General features: G+C 49.4%; 5 protein-coding genes across 5 annotated transcripts; 2 read left to right on the top strand and 3 right to left on the bottom strand.

The window, feature by feature from the left end:
• Window positions 1-1,451: 1,451 nt before the first annotated feature.
• Window positions 1,452-3,159, bottom strand: N7457_002188 (Aristolochene synthase from penicillium Roqueforti; the record flags this gene model as incomplete). Its single annotated transcript, XM_057173234.1, has 4 exons — window positions 1,452-1,863; window positions 1,933-2,119; window positions 2,183-2,269; window positions 3,126-3,159. 4 exons carry the CDS (start codon window positions 3,157-3,159, stop codon window positions 1,452-1,454), a joined length of 720 nt encoding a protein of 239 aa, XP_057033385.1.
• A 1,472-nt stretch (window positions 3,160-4,631) lies between these two features.
• N7457_002187 (Short chain dehydrogenase reductase family) lies at window positions 4,632-5,386 on the bottom strand (the record flags this gene model as incomplete). Its single annotated transcript, XM_057173233.1, has 2 exons — window positions 4,632-5,027; window positions 5,099-5,386. Coding segments are annotated over 2 exons (684 nt in total), but the record flags the coding sequence as incomplete, so codon positions are not given.
• A 1,840-nt stretch (window positions 5,387-7,226) lies between these two features.
• On the top strand, window positions 7,227-7,739 carry N7457_002186 (Cytochrome P450 82A2; the record flags this gene model as incomplete). Its single annotated transcript, XM_057173232.1, is given in 2 exon segments — window positions 7,227-7,301; window positions 7,317-7,739. The coding sequence occupies 2 exon segments, from the start codon at window positions 7,227-7,229 to the stop codon at window positions 7,737-7,739; spliced, it is 498 nt and encodes a 165-aa protein (XP_057033383.1).
• A 346-nt stretch (window positions 7,740-8,085) lies between these two features.
• N7457_002185 (uncharacterized protein) lies at window positions 8,086-9,603 on the bottom strand (the record flags this gene model as incomplete). Its single annotated transcript, XM_057173231.1, has 7 exons — window positions 8,086-8,494; window positions 8,560-8,658; window positions 8,722-8,784; window positions 8,840-8,894; window positions 8,945-9,050; window positions 9,106-9,140; window positions 9,198-9,603. 7 exons carry the CDS (start codon window positions 9,601-9,603, stop codon window positions 8,086-8,088), a joined length of 1,173 nt encoding a protein of 390 aa, XP_057033382.1.
• Window positions 9,604-10,776: 1,173 nt separating this feature from the next.
• Window positions 10,777-12,055, top strand: N7457_002184 (tyrosinase family protein; the record flags this gene model as incomplete). Its single annotated transcript, XM_057173230.1, has 2 exons — window positions 10,777-11,270; window positions 11,326-12,055. 2 exons carry the CDS (start codon window positions 10,777-10,779, stop codon window positions 12,053-12,055), a joined length of 1,224 nt encoding a protein of 407 aa, XP_057033381.1.
• Between the last annotated feature and the right edge of the window lie 168 nt (window positions 12,056-12,223).

Below are 12,223 nucleotides of genomic sequence, written 5' to 3'. Positions count from 1 at the left end.
CAATGCGTTCATATATCCATTCGCGGATTGAGGTCCGGTTAAATCCTCTCTAAGCGCGGAAGTCGCCTGTCCCTTCGAACTCGATAGTCGCTCAATGACCATCGCCGCGATTGGACCAATGCAATGGCCTTGGGATTTCGATCCATGCTCCTGAGTAACTCCGGTGTGTTCACAACGTATACGCGGCCCCCAAGAACGGGCAAACTGTATATGGGGAGGTTGTACCTTTTGCTGGTCATATGTTAACTTATATAATATTTGGTACGTGAATGTAGTCAGAGAACTTACCCAATCTCGACAAAGTATCTGGAACCCTGTTTGTAGATGTTGATAGCATCGCTTAGGAAGGGGAGACGTGCAGGGACGTAAAAAGGCTCCTTCGGATCACTTGAAGGCCAGAGAATAAAACGAGTCAACAAAAGAGTGACCAGTCCAATAACTATCCATGTCTTGAACGACAACAACGTTATATTGAGTCCGACTGTGTCCATCATTCCAATGTCTGCTTGCAGCAGATATCACCCAGCGAGATGATAAATAGATATAAGAGCTAATTTGGAAAACAACGGTACAGGTCCCACTATATTTGTCGCAGATATCCTTACCCAAGTTCGGGCGACTTTGCCCTTTGGATTATTTATTGAGGTAATATATCCGATCTGTCTACCTGGGTGGGAATGAAGGCTACCGGTGGAGGGATGTTCTCGCCTCTCCCAGTTTTCACGTTTTCTCCATCGCCGAGAACTGATTCTCGACGTGGTTGCCGAAAAGGGAAATTGACTGAAAGTAAGCAGACCCAGGTAGGTACCTACCTACTATTACCTACATACATAAAAGATGTCCCTAGCATGGGGTGACGACAACAGTCCCTCTTGGGTCGAAGGCGAAGCGTCTGAAATAGAACGGGACTTCTTTGATCCCTTGACATCCACATGGTTTGGACGAAGAAAACGATTTGTCGCACATCGCACCTCGATACGAAGTCTCATTGGCATTTGAAGATCACATCTAGGGTACTCTTCCCTGTTCCTCCAAGAATCAATTGTGTATAGAGAAGTATCCTATAGAGATAAATGAAAATCAAGTTCGTCCTAGAAGCCGGTCACCATTATGGGGGTGCAAGTTATCATCAAAAAGCGAGCAGGAGATAGCCATGAAGGTTTGACTCGACTCATTCATTCTACTGCAAGCAATTTCTGTTTCTTTCTGGTTGGATTTCAATCCATGGCACAAATTCTACGCGTAAATCTGCTATCTCAGAGACAATGGCTCACTCCAATGGCTCCTCTACATCTCTATCTCTCTCATCCTTTGAGTGTTGGATCAATGGACATAATGCGGGATGAACATCGAAATAATATGCACAATCTCATAAAAGCAAAGCAAAACTGAGAAAGCGTCAAAGCGAACTCATCAACCTGTCCTAGGGCTTGGGCAGTATGCAACGCTGACTAATCCAACTTGGCGTATCGGAGCGTTGTGCGACTCCACATCTCGTTCCCGCTCAGTTGATATTCCAGTCCTTTCATATATGCCTTCATAGCCTCACTACAGCCTGTTGCGACCATCTCTGCACAAAAGTCATCATGGACAAGTTCCCACTCCCGAACGATCAGCCAAAGAATGCGCTTGGCGGCATCGAAACTGAGATTGGTCCCTGTCGCGACGACGATGACCGCAGAACATAGAGTGGAGCCCTCCTCGTGCCCGAGTTGAGAGGCCTTGAGCTCTTTCTCCCAGCTAAAAATATCGTTCACAACGATAAGATGCTTGGCGTAGTTTTGCTCAAGTGGCGATAGTCTTTCCAGTTCGTCGGCAGAGAGGTGAATTCCCATGACAAACCGCATCACGGCAGATAGAAGCCTGAGCACGACCATTGTATTAGTAGCCGGCCCCATGGACATGCAAATTCAATGGATGGATAGATCGTACGCTTTTCCAACATCTTTCTCCCGATATTCAAGATATTGGCCGAACTCGTTGACTCGGAGACGGGTGTTGTCTGTCTGGGCTCGCATGCAGGTAAAAGTGGGCTCGAGAATCCCATCGGCCAGCTCCCTATCATGCGTTCGCATTTCCTCCCAGACGTCATACAAGATGTATTCAACCGGAATAGCGCCTGTATTCAAAAAGATGACATTATTGTCATTATTTCATGCCCATGTTGGTGGTGACTACTCACGGTTAGGCAGAACCTCGCCTCGACAAATGGGCATGAGGTGCTCATTATATGCCTTGCCATCGGCAAGAGACATTTCCTCCAACAAATCTGATCGTTTTGTGTCAATGAACTGGTAAGATACGTCCTACAGAGGGCTACCCCCCGTGGAGACCGTGGGCTTACCGTCGATAAGGAAAAGTACTGTTAACAGAACACATGCGGACTTGATGCGATCGTCACGAGCCAGAGGGTAGTAAAGAGCTGTCATTTTAGAAAATCCAGCTTCGATGAACTTCTTTCTTGCTCGTTCGCTGGGAAAGGGCCAGTGGTGCAAGAAGTACTCCTCTACTTCGCGAGCGATAGCGTCCCCCTGAGGTTGGCACTCGGCCACCCAGTGAGAGGGAGGTGGCTGCCATGATCTTGCCTTCGTGATGGAATGATTCGAGAATGAGATAAACGGCGACGGGCAGGAAGCTGGCTCTTCAGTTGTATGGTTACTGAGCGTCTGAAGAGGGTCCTGGGCGGCAAGTGAAAGCATATTCGCCATGGGGTATTGCGTAGAGCAATGTCTGCTTAATTATTGTGTCTTCATCCCTGGTGATATATATAGGGTGTTGGTCCAGAGTCCAGACACCCCCACCCAGCGTCCTCGCACATTCACTACATGAATTCTACGTCATGTCTGCAGGTGCATGATTGTTACCTCATTGATACCTGACAAAATGATTCCTAAAAACTCATGAACCTCGCTGACCCCTGTTCTCACCGGCTTTACGGCAAAATCACTGAAACCCTTTTGATACTCGTGCCCGGATATTCAGGCATCAGATTACCCAAAATGGAAACATATGTTGATTCAAAAAGAGTGCAGTAAACAGCTAATCTTCATCTTCACCTAGTAGTAGCCTGGGAGGACGTCTACGAAGTCAAGAGCCCCCCCGGAGCTTGACCTCCAACGACCTACCCTCCACAGATGGCTCGCGCTCGGGACCTCGCATGGTGACTTTGACTGGTACCATAGGAGGTTCCGACACGACGACGCCAAGCTCACTTGCTCGGGCGGGTCAAGGCCCCCGAACATCTGGCAGTGTGCACGAAATCACAGCGCAGCTTCACCCGCTGGTCCGAAAGGCCGCAGAACCCACCCTCGGGCAGGGCAGAGTCGATACGCTACCTCCGTAAGCTCTGCCCAACTGACTTCAGCAAGCTGCTGGAAGTGACAAACTTCTACAGCAAGATCTGCACAAGGCAGCCCCAGCCACCGACGCTCGCTCAACACCTAGCATCTTTCCTAGAACCCCCACACTCTCTCCGCCTCTCCTCCCCTATGTCAGCCTCACAGGCACCGGAAGACCCGGCCACGACGCCGACGCGGACTAGGCACCCAGCCCCACACCAGAGCACAAGTCACAAAACCAACACCGGAGCGACGCTCCACCAAAGAAACACTGCATCCATCCCACAGGTCGGGGAAGGACGGGCAGCCAACTGGGGCCTAACCAGCCTATCAATTAGAAGGAGTTGCTTGCTATGGGCGAACAATCATGTACATAATTCCATAGCTTAGCATGTCTCAATACCTCGCGGGAGGTAGCAGAGGCACGGGCTACGTCCATGCCTCGACGGACGTTAAATTAATACAACAACAACAACCACCTAGTACCAGCCTTCCTATTCTTTCTCCTTCTATCTTTTATGTACCGGCTTATCTCTACCTTTCCTACCACCATATACCTATACCCGCTCATAGTCCTACTTCTTCCCCTAGTCCTACTCTACGCGCTAGACGTGCTACGAAAATTGAAATAAGGAATCACTCGGGGTAGATGGAAGGCTCGGGCCGGTAATTGAGATACAGCTACTACTAAAGCGGTACGTCGTCCGCCGAAGCGGAAGGCCTCTCGTGCGATTGTGGACAATAACGAGGATAAGGATCCTACTAGTGATATTAGGGGTGTAGATGTAGGTTAAGAACGGGGTACTAATGGGGACAAGCGAGGCAAGAAGCGGAATTGACAAGTTAATCACAATAATATAGCGCTAAAAGGCATTGTTTATGTAGAAATGAGCGCGTTTTTCCGATGTGAGAGGTACATTTTATCCTACACAAACTAGGGCTTGGAGCTACCTGGCAGGAAAAGCCTCTCATTTTGTCAGGCACCACTCAGATATTAATCAGGTAGACATCAGATATTGATCAGGCAGGGGAGGTGCGAGGACCAAGAGGGGGAGTGCGAGGACGCTGGGGGGCGGGTCCGGACCAACACCGTACTTTTGCATTTGATTGACAATAAATTCGACAGAGTCGACGATACCCACCTTTTATGTCTGAATCGGGAACAAGCTCCACCGAATTCGATACGTCATGGCCGGAATCAGCCCGGAGGCAACCTACATGGATTGAAGGAACATTCAAGCAAACTGTTTCATCGTTGAAATACAGCATACGGATTTCAAATTTCTCACAACATTAACGCATATCAGTAAGCCGTTGCTGGAACACTGTAATATTCGTATTCCATTCCCCAAACCAGTGCCGCCGTAGGTCCGCGATAGGCTCTCTAAGCTCCGGCCACCGGTCCACCGGAGTCAGGATCACACACCCATTCCAACGGCCATTGCTGTTGAGAATCTCCGGCGTATCCTTACCATATCCCTCGACCTGATGCGACTGTGAAGCTACTGCGGCATATGCTACAGCCAGCCCAACGTGGTGAGCACTGCTGACAGGAGCTCCCGCTGCGATTGTAGGTTTGGCAAGATTTTGGGGAAGAAGCTTCGTGATAGTAGCTCCAGGTGCTACCGCGTTGATTGTTGCCGCGATCTTTGGGACTGTAGATCGAATAGCGCGTACAAGGCCAATTAACTGGTAATTTAGTCAGGCAACAACATTCAACAGGGCTGTGACTTCTTCCAGTGCGGTATCAGTTGACTCACTCCGAGTTTGGTTGAACTATACACAGGCAGACTTTGTTCCGATGAATACGCTGTCGAACTGCTGGTAATTACCAGACTCCCTCCAGGACCCTGCTGCCGGAATGCACGCAGTGCCAGTTTGGTAAAATTCAGTACAGCTCTGTAGTTGACATCGATGACCCGGTACTCTAGCTCTTCTAGTTCTCCATGCTCGTCATAAGTATCGATGAAGTAATGGCATTCTTGGGATACACCCGCATTGGTTACAGCGATGTCAACATGTCCGATGTCGTGGAAAGCTTGGCGTAGGCTGGGTCAGAGGGTGACATTGCAGGGTCGGTAGTGGATAGTGCATGGGGACTTAGCTCCATCGACTCAATGGGCACTTTCTGTATCAATCGGGTGAAGATCCAGCGCATGTACGGTGGCTCCCTTGCTGGCAAGTGTCTGTGCCGTAGCTAAACCGATTCCGGAACAATTGCTTTTAGAGAATGACTGGCTATTAGACGGTTCTCTCTCTTGTTGACATCGGGGGCTCTGCAATAGGAGTGAATATCGGTTATGATTGCCCCCTTCCCACTCAGATCGGGAATTTGCTCCACTGTGATGTTAAGGGAGGCCATGGTCAATATAAGCTTGTGTTCCTTAATGTTGTAGAGTTGCCCCGATCAAAAATATAGTCAGATTTGTTTGGAGTCGGGTGACTCCTCCTTCCTCGCCGTGCTATAAGAAGCTCTTTCTCCTAGATACTTTCCTTCCCTTCTTCTCTGCAGACGAATACCGGGTTTTCCAGTCTCTCTCTCTCTTCGTAGCGTAGAGTCTGGTCCTGTCTCTCAAGATTTTCATATAAATTGGTCTTGAGATAGTACCATGTATCAAATACCAATGTTCCATACGGCTTCTGACATCATACATATGGCCCCGGTGCTTCTCCAAAAAGAGTAACATCACGAGTATCCACCTCGGGCAGCCTTTACGCTAGCAACAATCACCAGGAGAAAGTCCGAGGATAACCCACTTCCTTCTCGGTCAGTTTCCATCCCGATTCATCCTTTTCGGGGGACCACTTGGAATCGCAACTCCGGCTGCTTCCATAACAGGTGCATGCGACAGTCCTGTTGGAGGTTCACATTTTCATTGACGCATGCAAAGTCGTGCTTGAAATGCAAGTTCGCAAGGGTAACCTGCAGTTCCAGCCAAGCCAGGCTAGACTCCGGTTAGAATTGTTTCTATTGGGTGTTTCCTTGTCTGCTTGGCCCGAAGGCCTCCGCACCGGCCCGCAGAGCCCAAAGCCCAACCCGCCCCAACCCGAAAATGGGCTGGGCTTTCGGCCCGGGCCCTGGGCCCATCGATGGCTATGGGCCTAGTGTAGAAGCCCACTGGGCTTAAAACAATACAAACATGCTAATGCTTGGCAGATACACCGCAGTGGAGTCTAGGCGAGCCACCTACCCTTGCAGTCAGAGACACGACAGAGGACTGTAGCACCGGTTGGACTCTGACATATGACGAGCTTCGTGCACGGGGATTCCCCATGAGTCTCTTCAAGCGAGAAGTTCTCGCCCCGACTGATCCCTCAGCAGGGGGAACCAGGCTTCTAGCCGCACAAGCAAATTTCATTCCTGGAGGATGTTTGTTATATGTCTCAACCTCCCACGCTTTCGCCGACGTATTTGGGCTTTCTACTATTCTATGTGCGTGGAGTTAGCATTGTCGAGATGTCCTTGCTGAGATGGACAAACTTCCAACTCCGAAAAACCAAAAGAAGATATCCACCGCAGTGGGTCAGCGTACACGCATTCCCAGTCCTACCCTGAAACCGCATAAGCGCTTACCAGAAGTCTATGGGCATCTCAAGTCCAGACCGATTCTCTGGCATATTTTGGGTTTGGATTGGCGACCTAAAGAACGAAGTAGTCAAATCCTAATGTCTCAGCTCTCCCCATCAACAGTGATATCCTGTATCTTTTCAATCTCTGCGACTGCAATCGAAAATCCGAGAGAAAGGCTTTTGGGGGGACAATCCGGAGTTCGAAACGTATCCCCGTCGATTTCCACAGACGACGTATTGGGCGCCCTACTCTAGAGCTGTGTGATGAGAGCCCGGTTGGCAGAACGAGATGCATTCGAGAATCCCAAGGAAGCAACAATGATGCGAGCTGTCAATGTGCGCAGGCTTCTCGCGATTCCCGAAACATATCTCGGCAATACAATTGTTTACGCCGTAACTAAACTCTAGATCGATATGCTAGCCACTAGTGCCACATACCATTTAGGTACTGTTGCTCAAAACCTACGGGCATCGCTCGAAGACTTGCGTGATTCTGGTATGGTTCACGATGCGCTTGAATTGGCAAATAACATCCCCGATGTCCGCAACCTGGGATTGTCATTTCCCATCTGGGCTGCTGGGAACATGGTCTTGAGTTCTCTTTCCCGGTTGCCTGTTTCAGACTGGGATTTTGGATGTATATCTCACGGGGGCTTGGGAAAGATGGAGATTATGCGATTTCGGGACAAGTGGTTTGAGGGTATCACATTCACGATGCCCCAGCGACCAGATGGATCACTAGAGATTATCATCACAATGAAGGCCCCCGATATGGAGAGACTAAAGGCAGATCAAGTGTTCATTGAGTTTTTCAAATTTGTGTCTCAGTGAAACCCTCCTTAATCAGGGTTCTCAATGAGTTGCGCAAATCTAGGCTCTTTTCGATTTCATTGTTCCACGTCCCAGGAATAGGTCTTTCGCTGGCCATTGCCACAGTTCACCTAGATTCCGAGACATTATTCATAACGGCCTTTGCAAGTTGAATATCATTTTGTCTTCAACTTTCTTATGTGGAGGATTCCGATACTCCCGACTCCTTTCTCATTTTGGCCCAACCCCGTCTACCTGAAAGTAAGATGTCACGGTCTAGATATATTTTACAACGATATCGCTAACCCAAATGCCCCAATTCGATATGAATCTCACCTATGGAGTAGAAATATGCAATCAGACTCTGTCACCCATGGTAATAGGCATTTCCCTGAGGTTGGGATATGCCCTGGGTACTTGAAACTATCACCTCGGTCGTGTAAACAATACCATCTCCGGGAACTGGCAGGATCTGCTCCTCACTAGAGTTACTCTGCTCGCTGTCCAGGAAAGTCCCCGAGCGCGTCGTAGGCGTAACGTGGGATCGGGGAACCTTCAGGTCCATGTCATGCTTGACACTGCTGAACTTGCCACTGTGTGCCAATGACTGCAGCGGTGTTCCCCTTGAACGAGCTATCGTGTCCATCTTGTATCTCTTGGAGCCGAAGTAGTCTCGAGTCATTTTTGACTGGGAACCGTAGATGTGGAGGATTGATTTGAAGAGCGGTTTGAGGGTTGGGAGGCTACCGGCGATGATGCCTATATTGCATTCCGTACTATGATATGTTAGAACGCCATGTCCATAGGAGTCATGCTGCTTATCATAATACAGACAACTTACACGACCCAGATGGTGAGATCTGTATAGTCCCAGAGGAAATCACCTGTACGACCATAATTGGGTATGATGGAGAGCTTGATGAAGGCCGCCGCACAAGCACTGTGGTCGAGGGTCAACGATCAGTATCTGTTCCGTATCCAGATCAGACTGCTCGTCACTCACAAAACACCTAATCCCAAGATGCAGATCAGGGATAGTTTCACTCTGATATTAACTTGAAGGTGTCTATCCATGATTGTGTCAGCCCAATATCCAGCCAGAGGGTACCAATCAAGCATACCTTAACATAAACACCGGCAGGACTGCAAATATCAGATCAGTCAAGATGTTCAGAGCTATTCAAGTTAGCACACTTCAATTCACGATCGATCCGTATCTATCTCACCAGTGTTTGTATAGCTCAGTGCCAGAAGTTGTTTGGTAGAGAAACATTTTGACTGTACCGAGCTGTCCCAATTGGATCGAATGTCCCTGCATTGGAACATGAGAGTCTGCATGGGAGAATCAGGTTAGATTGTCCTTGGCTCACGGTGCGCGTTCACGTACCAAAAAGCAAATCGTGGTATATAGACCCATGAGAACTAGAATCCGTCAGGTCAGCCAGTATTAGATGAAACCAATCACTCAGGGTCGCTTACCAATAACAACCCAAATAAAGATTTTATATCCCTTCCGGGGTGCGAAACGAAGCAAGAATAACCCAATCGATATTTTCACCAGGCCAATTGCCCACAGGTAGATCCCCTGAGTCGCAAAGTTCAATCGCATGGCTGTAGTTGCCGTGTGTTGAACGTATATCATATGTCTTCCCGCGCCATACTTCACCTCAGGGATGATAATTGCGAACCCACAGGCAGAGAGCAGCATTGTAAAACCCATGATATAGTCGTCCCATCCAATATTGTGAATAATGAAAATTCGCACGTAGAATCTTGCCAACACGGTAATGATCGCCGCAGCCGTAGTGATAGCTGTAGCCACGAGAATTCTAGTTCCATGATCGACATCAGGAAATTCAGGCTGTGTCATAGCATTGTCCGACATGGCCAGCGCAAGATGAATTGAGGGCGGGACATTGAAACGAAGGACTGGCCCTGGGTTATACTCAACTTTTGGGCAAGGTTGCAGTGTGCTTACAAGTATGAGCCGATTCGTGAACTATTCAATAGTGGAAAATTCCCAAAATTTAGCATTACGTTACAGTCCAATCGTATAGTTTCCAGAACCAGGGCAGCCGGCTAATTGGGGTTTCACCTATAGTTCTCTCCCTGCACCTGCGTTTTGATTGACGGCGCAGGTCAGTGCACCATTGCCATTCTCGGATTCGGGTCCGAGACAATAGTCTATGTTTATGTCGTTTTCAACGCACAAGCCGCGTAGGGGATATAACATAAATCCACTGTGACCCAAGCGAAAGACAAGGCCAGCCTGTGCACAAAGCTTTCGGCAAAATCTTTGCAGAATTCCTTGAACCCAAAAACCAGATGGCCACTCGATATGTGGCCAATAAGCACAAATGGCCCCATGGATGATCGAATGATCGGGGGCCAGAGTTGTGTGTTCACAGGCCTCACACCCCGCGGGTGACTAGCTGCGTTAGTCAGTTAGACGCGGTTTGTTTTAAATTGAATCAGACACTCGGGTAGAGTACCGGAATACCCTTCTAGATTGATTGTCAGCCACTTGGAGCAAGATCTGACGTTGATTGGATCTGTGTCTCCACCGAAATGCACAAATCGCCAGGGAACGAGGGGGCGGCCCAAAGTGGCGGCTGTCTAGTGTGATACCTGCTACATCCCTGTGGAGTTAATATAAATCCTCATCTTGCCCTTGGCATTGCACGTTTGAGACTCAGAGAAGGAAGGGTTCACGGGAAACAAGAACCGGTGCACGATCTAATGGAACAATTCGAAAGCGCGATGATCGTCGAAATATCTTCAATTCGCCCCGAGTCTCCTGGGTAGAGATCAAGCGAAGGGCGGGATCTGGCTCGAGACCCTAAGCCATTACTAGTCTCAGGGGACGTCGGTTACCAACGCGGGAAGATGAATATGGCACGACGGGACTTCGATTTCCTAAAGCTATGATTCTCTGAGTGAGGGCTCGGCAGTTGCCCCGGCTTCTTAAATAGTCATGTCCCGGTATCTTCGTCGACGCTCCTCAACTTCTGGTGTGGAACTTACTGGTCATTCAGAGTTTCAATTATTCAACTTCACCATGCTTGCCATTCAACTTCTCACCTTGGGGGCTTTGTTCGCGCAGGCGTGGGCTTTGCCCGCTGTCGAGGAGACCTCTGTCCCGACTCCCACCACGGCTTCTTCCTCTCTCCCTGTCGCTGAGTCCCAGCTAGACATTCTAAGTGATTTGGCATACGAATCTGCCGTTGATAATGTTGGAAGCGCCAACAATCTTGAGAAGCGCGGGGGTTGCTCAGTGGGCAACTTGCGCATTCGTCGTGACTGGAGATCCTTCTCAAGCACCCACAAGAAGTCCTATATCAAGGCCGTGCGTTGTCTCCAGGAGCTGCCATCGCTCAGCCCCTCTGAGCTGGCTCCTGGTGCACGCTCTCGTTATGATGATTTCGTTGCTACCCACATCAACCAAACCATGCAAATACACTACACTGGTACCTTCCTGGCGTGGCACCGGTACTACATCTGGAGCTTCGAGGAAGCCATGCGCAACGAGTGTGGCTACACCGGAGACTACCCGTGAGTTTTCCAACCATCGTCCTAGAACTGAACCAAATCACTAACGCAAGTACAGCTATTGGAACTGGGGCGCTGATGCCGCTGACCTAGAGAACTCCCAGGTCTTCGACGGTAGCGACACCTCGATGTCCGGCAACGGCGAGTACGTCGAATCCACCGGCGACATCGAACTGAGCATGGGCGACTTGCCAACCATCTACCTGCCCACCGGCAATGGAGGCGGCTGCGTTACCAGCGGCCCCTTCAAAGACTTCCAAGTCAACCTCGGTCCCATGTCACTGATGCTGCCCGGTGGCAAGACAGGGACCTCGGAGAACCCGCTCGCATACAACCCTCGCTGTCTCAAGCGCGACCTCAGCACCCAGATCGTCCATGACTATGCCAACTTCACTGCCATCGTGGACCTGATCGTCCGTCATGATACCATTAACGACTTCCAGATGAACCTGCAGGGAGTTCCCGGTAGCGGCAACATCGGCGTCCACGGTGGAGGTCACTACTGTATGGGTGGTGATCCTTCCCGTGATGTGTTCGTTAGCCCTGGCGACCCGGCTTTCTGGCTTCACCACGGTATGATCGATCGTGTCTGGTGGATCTGGCAGAATCTGAACCCTGGAAAGCGTATCAATGCTATTTCTGGCACGGGGACTTTCTTGAACAGCCCTGAGTCTCCTGACACTACACTCGACACTGTCATTGACTTGGGCTATGCTGCGGGTGAGCCTATCGCCATGCGGGATATCATGAGTACCGTTTCTGGTCCCTACTGCTATGTTTATCTGTAAACAAAAAAACCAGACGATATGGATCGGTTTGTCCCGGCTATGAGGACATTGGCCAGTCGCGGTTAGCTTACTTGCGACAGTATATAAGAGATGAAACTGTATATAACCCATATGTATTATAAGGGATGACCTCCATGAATGGCAGAAAAAGCAAGAATTATATGTCAT

Source organism: Penicillium paradoxum (genome assembly GCF_028828445.1).
Source record: "Penicillium paradoxum strain IBT 22861 chromosome Unknown utg000003l_segment0_segment0, whole genome shotgun sequence".
Taxonomy (NCBI): domain Eukaryota; kingdom Fungi; phylum Ascomycota; class Eurotiomycetes; order Eurotiales; family Aspergillaceae; genus Penicillium; species Penicillium paradoxum.
This window is presented reverse-complemented; position numbering and strand designations above follow the sequence as displayed.